Here is an 8943-nt window from a genome sequence, read left to right on the forward strand (position 1 = left end):
ATATTTTCATCAAATTTGGACACCCTTTTGCCAAATCCTGACTGAACCCTGATCTATTTAATTGATGGTTTTAATTACCACTTCTATATTTGTGTTTGGTTTTTATTTTAGTACTGACCCAACCGATGCATCCTTCAGTGAGTCCAATCAGGCAGACCAATCCCTGGGCACCACCACCACAACCTCAACCCCCAGCCCGGTCTGGTCAACAAGCCGGTCTGAACCCCTGGGATCCAGCCCCAGCACCACAAGCAACCGGCCCTAATGGTATATCACAGGCAGAGAAATGGCTGACCCAGACATCAAACACAGTGGTTACAAAGCCCTACCCGTCGCCCCAAGGGTCTATACTTGGCCCAGGTGGAGAAACAACCGTGCAGAATATGCAGATGCAGAACGGCTTCAACAACGTCAGTCACCAACAGATGCAGATACAGAACATGACGTACCAAGCGCAGCCCGTGGCCGGCAGGGCGCCAGCAGCTAATTATAACAACAGTGCCACAGCGCCTATTTATATATCGCATCCGCAGCAGCCTGCAGGAGTTTCAGCAGGCAACATGGGAATAAGCGGAGCCTGGACTTCCGATCTGTCCAGAACTTTGCCTGATTCGACTACACAAGGGAACACCAATGGGTATTCCAGCTCCTTCGAGGCCAAGTGGGAAGCGTTGCCAAGTAACCAAAGCACAGTAGTAGCCAACAATCCCTTTGTCAATGTGACCAAGGCATTTGAGATAGATCTATGAGAGAGCTTTGGGGTTGCTGTTTTTTCTCCTCATCCTGTTAGACTCCAGAGTTTTGAAATCGTTTACTGCCTCAGATCCAAGTGATATTTTTAAAGAGCTCCTCTACATGTAGACAGCTTAAGTGTATTCCCATTTTTGTTCAATTATTTTTTTTTTCCCGTTAGCTTAATTACCCTGAATGTTGAACATTTCAGGGTTTTTTGGTGGTGGGATGCTATATTTGTGAAAGTATCACACAAATTTATTTAAAAAACTGTTGCATTTAATGTTGTGTTAAATGTTCCTTGATGTGATTTTTATATTTCGACAACTGACCAATCAGATGCAGGTCAGTCAGAGCCAGCCCAGCACCAGGGAAATCTACAGAGGTTTTTTCTATTCAGCTGTGAAATCTATAAGCCATTTTGAGGTATGGTTGACACAGCACTATGATACTATCATGACTATTAGGTTTGGGTAAATTTGTCTGTGGACACTCAAACGAGTGCCATACTATAGCGTCCTCCACCCCTCAAAAAAAGCTACTTGAAGTCTTTGTATCAATATTATCCCAATGTGCATGCACTTTGGCCTCAAAACCTAGAAGCAAATAGACCGATACATTATGCTCTGGCTCGTAACACAGTCACACCTAAGAATGTGCTAATGTCTGACGTATGTGAAAATCAAATTAGAATGCTGCCACCATTTCAATTTCTGTGTGTGGCGTGATGCTTTGGCTGGGTTGTGGAGGATAGGTGCACCATCCATGTAAAAGCATCATTGATAGACAGTTTCTTAAAGGGAGGGTATACCTTTGGTAATTACTCCAAAATGTATTGACCAGAATAACTTACTGGGTTAGATGCAATGCAGCGGTTTTGGAGAAGTGATTCAAGAAAAATTTTAATCTGAGAAACCTTTCATGCTTGAAATGTTTCTCAGATTGTGTGTTTCAATTACCGATTATCCTTCCTGCTTGGACCTAACCTCTCCAGATTTTTAGCGACATCTCAAACACACCTTTTGAATAGGAAATTTTCACAGATTAGTTTTATTGTATATATTTACATTTATATAGGATCAAAACAATGGCATGGCTACAAAAACAAAAGGTGTACTTTGTGTTGTAAGGCCGGACTTAATGGATCGGTCTTCAACTTCATTAAAGTGAATAAGTTTGTGACCAAAAATGATTGTGAAACATTACAAAGCTTTTTTACCTTCTTCGTTGTCCTTGCTGATTCCACAAATAATCGGAAAACAACTTCAGCCTGACTTTAAAATTAGAGAGGAGTCATCATGCAGAGATCACCAAATGTGTAGATAAATAAACAATTGAAATATAAAAGTAGCATACTGTATATTTTAGGTATGTTGGTGATTGGGCGTAACAAGTATTTTTTATTTTATTAACCTACAGAAATACAACAATCAGTACGCTCAAAGTTGACTATGAGACCATAAATTTCTGTGATTATTAAATAAAATTTCCAAAAAAAGTGTGAGTTTTGAAGTACTGCACTGACACATTTCACAGAGCAGTTTCTTTTTATACATAATGTATTATCAGATTCCTATTATAAAGTGTTGTTATTACATGTATAGCAAATGTGATGGGTCTTTTTATTTTACAGGTACTGAATGTAGTTATATATTTTGTGTTTTGAATAATGTGAATAAGCTATGTTTGGGTTAATTGTGTGATTACTCTCTTAACATTGACCACAGGAATCAGAAACCTGATTTGGGCAGGATGTGGAAATTAAACATGGCGCTGTTTTATTTGGAGGTTTTCCAAGGTTCAACCTTGCGTTACCTTGAGTTAACGCTTGTTTAATTCTGCAGTTTGCCCCTTATCTGAATGTTTTTGTGACTTTACGTAATGGAATTTCTCAACCTTCCCAATTTTGGACCTGAATTTCGCGCTTCCATCATGTTTATTTCTTGTGTTGGGAGGGAATTTTTGCTTGTGCACATGCATACTCCATGCTTCTAGGCATTCTTTGCTATAAACAGCTAGTGCTGATATTTCGCGCTTTCATCGTCAACGAAGAATGGTAATCGTAAGTTCAGACTTCTGCGGTATCAGAACCATTAACTTGTGCCCAGGTGAGCTTGCACTGACCCATAGGACGCCTAAATGCACACTGCACAGTATATCACACATGGAAACAGACTCCCAAAATTGGCCATCAAAGACTTATTGCGATGATGAAGACAGGTTGGGTCAATAGATGAGCGTCCAACATGCCTCAATCCTGAAGATGGTTTCAAAGGACTCCGGAGGGGGGGGGGGGGGAGATCTTGGAAAATCTCAACATACGCAGTCACAAATTTATTCAGGAACTCAGATTTTTAAATTTCTGTCTTCTCTGTAATTTGAGTCGCCCTAAATAGCTCTAATTAAAAAGCCATGTCAAATATCTGACGGGTGTCCGTTTTAGTTCAGCAATTTCGGCGCTAATTGTTTGTGTTGGATTATTCATGAATGGAACTGTAAATACAAAAGTTATATTTTAACCTTGAACTATACATTGACACAATAAGTACTAGTATGAATAGATGTTTGTTAGACTATATGTAATTATGTTGGGTTGGTAAACTGAAGTAATATCTACATTACCGGTAAGCTCACCCTAGACCAGTTTTTTTACCAGTTCTTGACAGACTTGCTAAAGTAGAATTTGTTTCTATGCAGACAACTTTCAATTATCAGCCAGTGATTTCTACATGTACATTGCTAAGTTGGAGTAGCATTTGCTTTGCTTCTTGGCATCTTAAACTTTGACCCAAACTTGGGGAGGGGGTAAGGTTGAAGGGTTTGATTTTGGAAGGGAACCATAAGTCATTTCTGGCAATGCTGAGTACTCTACTTCAAAGTACAGTTATGAATATATAATTTCATGCTTTTAACATTATTTATGGAAATTTATGTGGCCGACAGCAAAGGAAACATGTACATGTACTGTTGTATGAGAAAGTTCAGAAATATATTTTTTTAAATGCAAGGGCATGTACCACTACTAGGAACATTTCTTTTCAGCAGTCGACATTGTTTTTCAAGTGTCACTTGTGAATGGTTTTATTCTGTACTCATGTTGAAGCCATTTTGGAGTCTTAACTGACTTTGAGTTGACAGCAAATGCTTCGTTTGACAATCCAAGTGTCATTGTCTGTTTATTACCTGCCATTTGTTTTTCATGCTTAAGCCGATGCCATATTATCTGCTTAGAAAAGTTATGGAACAATGGATGGGGGTGAAACAAGGGCCCAATTTCATGGAGCTGCTTAAGCAGAAAAATATAGCTTAGCGAAACTAAGTAGGAAACCAGTTACATCTAGTACATGTGAAATGGTATTTTTAGCTGGTAACCTCATTCTGGTAAGCACACTTCTTTTGTGTTTAGCATTTGTTTATGCTATAAGCAGTTCTATGAATTTGAGTCCAGGTTTTGAGATATCCACTTCTGCATTATACATGCAATCACATTAATTACCCTCTGCACTTAACATACGATACTCCATTTTATGTGAATCTACTTTTGCGTAAAGTCATGGCTTGGTTTTAATCAGACCGTGTCGAATGATCAGTTGTTAATCAGAACCGACTTGTTGTCAATTTCCCTTCATACAAATGTCATTCAAAACCGCAAATAATGGTCTTTTGATTGCCGACTCAGTCTGGCAATGGTTAGTAATCGGTATGGGAACGGACTCCCTCAGTGCATATTAATAAACCTAATGGCTTACAGCAGTGCATACTTTACATCGGACCACATGATCTTCTATATTCAACGCACCTTTTGTATTCATTTATTTTAATGGTTTTGACTTTTAGATTAGCAATTTGTAGCAAAGACGTTTATCGGTACGCATGATATTAGGATTTATCTTGGATACCCTAGTTGACAGTGCCAACAAAATGCCCCTTATGTTCCGTCTTGACCAGTGTATCATGTATTCTTTTAATGTTGTAATTGGGGCATACATGTACATATTATAAGCTCTGCCCAGTCATACATTAGCCAATCACAACCACATGCCTTGAATCAAACAACGGCACCACAGCAATTGCCGTAGTGCCCTGTGCTTTTGCTGTGGTGCCCTTTGCAAAGTTCCAATACAAATTAACCCTTTCCTCATAATAGTGCCTCTTACCCGAGGAAAACTACTGTGCCCCTTCAAGAACGAAGTTTAAGGCCTGCAACCACAAACACTTTAAAATGCGAGACAGTCCCCTGTTGGCAAAGACATTTTGAATTGAACATGAGTTTGAACCTGTGACCTACAGATTAATGTGCCAGTACTCTAACAACTGACCTACATGTATCTAGCCCTGTGTGTTCACCCTAAAATTGAATTAAATTTACCCAGTTAGTTTTCCCTGTGGCTTAATGCTTGATAAAATCCTCATATGATGAAACTGCAGCAATTTTGGTTGCTATGTCATTCATTCAAAGTAAAAAATAAAACACTTTCGATCTTTGGCTGTGCTCCGTGGTCATATTATGAGTTGATGTGGCTGGCAGCCAAAGGCGCCCTTGCATGCCAGCCTCTCGAACACGTTAAAGCCGCGTCCTTCGCAATTCAGCTTTTAGCTGCGAGTAAGGATGATTAGCCCCCCAAATTATTAATTATTATTATAATTCTGTGTGTATGCATGCTTTGCAGAGCAAGACACTTTTGTTGTACAATGTATGTGAATTATAACCAACGTTGGGCCATTCATTAATACACAGTTAATACTGTGGGCAGAGCTTATTAGATTCATCCATTTATTATGTTGAGAAACTCATTACGTGTTCCTGCACAGATCATTGATTAGATTCTGAGAGAACAGGGAGTCCGTATCTAGACCAGGCATGATACTCTTCATACAGTACTAAAGTCTGTTTTACGATTTGTTCCCCTTGGGGGAAAACTCTGAAAAATTGTGATTAAATAGTCTGAAATGTCTTTTAAAGCCTACACCATATGTACGTGTTCATCAGTCCTTGGACTCGAAAAAGTATTCTAACTTTTTTTCCAAGAAACAAATATCATGCCTGATCTAGACCTTCATAGACCTTTATCATGGTGTGGCCATTTTTTTTTCTTCTCCCATTCAAATCAATGTAACCAAACTGAGGCTGGAAGGAAAATTAGTCTGGTTCCGTTTTGTACAATGAATATTAGCATCCATTACTGTTGGATACAGGGAGCATGACCAAGATGGTGGCTGCATGATAAAGTTCTATTGAGTAAACAACTTAACACCTAACATAATTTGATTGTCTTACATGTATGTGCTACCATTCCAATATCAATAAGTTAATTTGGTGGTGTGTGTTGTTTATTTATGTTCATTATTTACAGCGCATCCGGTATAAAGCAAACAAAGTCTGATTAAAACATAGAATAAATGTACGCTTATTTAGGATTGTAAAAATTGGCAGTTGGTGCAAGTTTCATACATGACAACATTTTACCCTTATTAAAAAGAACATGTTTTAAATGTATGTAATGTTATTAAATATTGTACAAAATATGTTATGAAGATCTGTAATTACTGATCACCATTGATGCCTATTGAAAGTTGTACTTAATTGTGACTAACCCATTGTACTACAACATGATTATTGTACTACTGTAAAAGGTAGGCAAGTGGTTCTTGTATACAAATCATGTTTAAGAAGAAAAACTAGTTTAAAATATCACACATGTTTTGAAGTTTAGCCCCTTTGTCTTTTGTCAAACCTATAATTCCCAGTACCACTTCACTTAACATTCCTGTGACACTAGTTAATACAATTGACTATGTGCTGCAGTGTTTCTCAAGTTAAGTTTTTAAAAGTCAATTTGACCCTGCAAGGATTTAGTCCAGCTGGCAAGTCCATTTTTCGGCAGTGTATATTTATGATTGGTGGGGTTTCTTTTTAATTGGTAGTGTTATTCTTAAAGTCTAGTCATTTGGGATTGGTTAGTAAATGGGGAGACATACTAGTTTCTTTTCTTCTTGAGATGAAAGTACTGGGGTTGATTTCACAAAGAGTTAAGACTAGTCTCATCTTGAGTTAGGATGAGTAACCCGCTCAAACTTTGGACCAGTCCCAACTCTTTGTGAAATTGACCCCTTGGCCTATAAACTTGTGGTACTTTAAACAACAGATTCTGAAAATGGCCCTAGTTAGAGATTGAAACCATGAGCCTTCAGGTTGGAACTTGTTTGAGGATTTGTAGACTCTGTACATCACTATAGCCCTTGTCACACTACTCTATTCCCCCAGGGGCAACCCCAGGGGCAACCCCAGGGAGTCGCGGCTAGCCCTTTCACACTTGGACCCCTTTACCCCTGATCTACCCTGGCAAATGCTCATACCTTCGGGGAATAGCCACCCCTGCTCTGGGGTAGAGTTCAAACTTCAGCCGTCGATTTCACAAAACTCTTTGTAACTTAAGACTAATCTTTAGGACTTAGGACGAGTCCCAACCCTGCACTGTAGCATGCAGACTTTAAGATTGATCCTAAGTTACGAAGAGTTACTCGTTCCTAACTCTTTGTGAAACCGACGGCAGGGTATTCTTGAAACGTGCAACTGGAACCCTGTGGAATAAGGAGCTAGGTGGGGACAGTGTGAAAGTGCACTGGGATAAACAAATTTCTGGGGCCTCTCCAAGACTGTTTTCTACGGGATAAGAGATACAGTGTGAAAACGGCATATACATGACGTCACAAAGTTGGACTCCTGCGAAACATTCGTTGAGGAAACAGCAAAAGCAAATTACACAATGTACATGATTCCTTTGAATTCTGAACGCTGTTGTTGATTTTCACTCGGAAGTTAAATAAAGGTGGATGAGACTTTGTATACAAATCACTTTACAATATTTAATATAGTGACGATCATCGATGGTCACAGATATTAGATTATTTTTAACCATGTAGACTGCCAGTAGTTATCGTAGTGGATGTTAACATCGCACGTCAAACCTTGATTTCTTTAATCCCTTTGAGGGAAGGTTTTTATTTTTATTTCCCCCCCAAGTACTATCACTATCCCAGCATCAGTATTTGTACAGTTAGTACAACACACACAAATTAGGGTTTTAATTGTACTTTATCCGATATAAATAATCTTATAATTTGTACTCAAATGATAATTTTGGATTTAAGATTAATCTTGTAAAAAGGATAAAGCTTGTGAATGAATACATTTTCATGTGAGAGAAAAGATTTTAGTCCGAGTGAGGTTGCTTTTTTTTGTGTACTTTATAATTTACAAGTTTTTTTGTATTAGGAATCTGCTGAACATACATGTACATATACAGGGAACCATTCATATGACATACAATACAACGCATTTTGGCTGGTTACCTGTTATTGCGAGCAAGAATTATCATGAAGATCACTTGCAACTATTTGAATCCATGGTAAGGGGTTAAATGGCGTGGAATGATTATGACATCTCACAGGTATTCTATACAGTGAGCCAAGTTTGATTTGAAACTTGTTTTATGCACATGTCTCACATGCGATTTTCGTCAGAGATGTGCTCAGAAGACTCTTTATATTCGTTTGATGCTCGTGTAAAACTACATTTTTTTTTAAAGGACCGCAGGCTGTACGGATTAAATGAAATCTTCTTGCTGCAGGTTTTACACTTGTTTCTGAAAACCCCTGATGCTAACGAAAACACAACAGACTGGTTTAAAGAACAAATTCATGTTTTATTAATTCGCAAAAAAAGGGTTAGTGAGCTAAGCTTTAAAAAATTTCAATGATAGCATTTATTTTTATTTTATTAGATTCAAAATTAAGGTTTCTGAAATGTATGGGATTTCCAATGTACAATGTATATTGTTGCATCATTTGAAACCAAGTGTTGCCCTTTGATAACAATCTGATGAATGAATTTGTATAAATTAGTTATGAGTTGCCCAACCAAAACCGACTAGTAAACCAAACAATCATGAGAAGCAGTGATGCAATTTATTGGGTTGCTTGTTAATTTAATTAGCATTATGAGGTAGATATAGAAAAGCAATACATTTTCTAACGTGGAAGAAAATGGCCGCTTTTGGAACAGAGCATTTTGCGCAAGATACAACAGGGTTGCACATTCTAGATGAGTCATCTTGCACTGATGCAGTGATATAGTATATATGCAATGATGAGCAATGACACTTCTTTTGCCACTAACATCTTTCATACGATAGCTTTTACATAATGATA

At 38.1% G+C, this 8943-nt stretch overlaps 1 protein-coding gene across 2 annotated transcripts in view; it reads left to right on the plus strand.

Moving 5' to 3' along the window:
• Positions 1–3408, plus strand: part of LOC117290200 (protein numb-like) — a 48106-nt gene extending 44698 nt beyond the window's left edge. For both annotated transcript variants that reach the window (XM_033771461.1, XM_033771468.1), the window contains one exon: positions 112–3408. In XM_033771461.1, the coding sequence (XP_033627352.1) occupies positions 112–749 (638 nt within the window). In that variant the 3' untranslated portion in view covers positions 750–3408. The remainder of the gene's footprint in view (positions 1–111) is intronic.
• The last annotated feature ends 5535 nt before the right edge of the window (positions 3409–8943 follow it).

Source organism: Asterias rubens, chromosome 1 (genome assembly GCF_902459465.1).
Source record: "Asterias rubens chromosome 1, eAstRub1.3, whole genome shotgun sequence".
Taxonomy (NCBI): Eukaryota; Metazoa; Echinodermata; class Asteroidea; order Forcipulatida; family Asteriidae; genus Asterias; species Asterias rubens.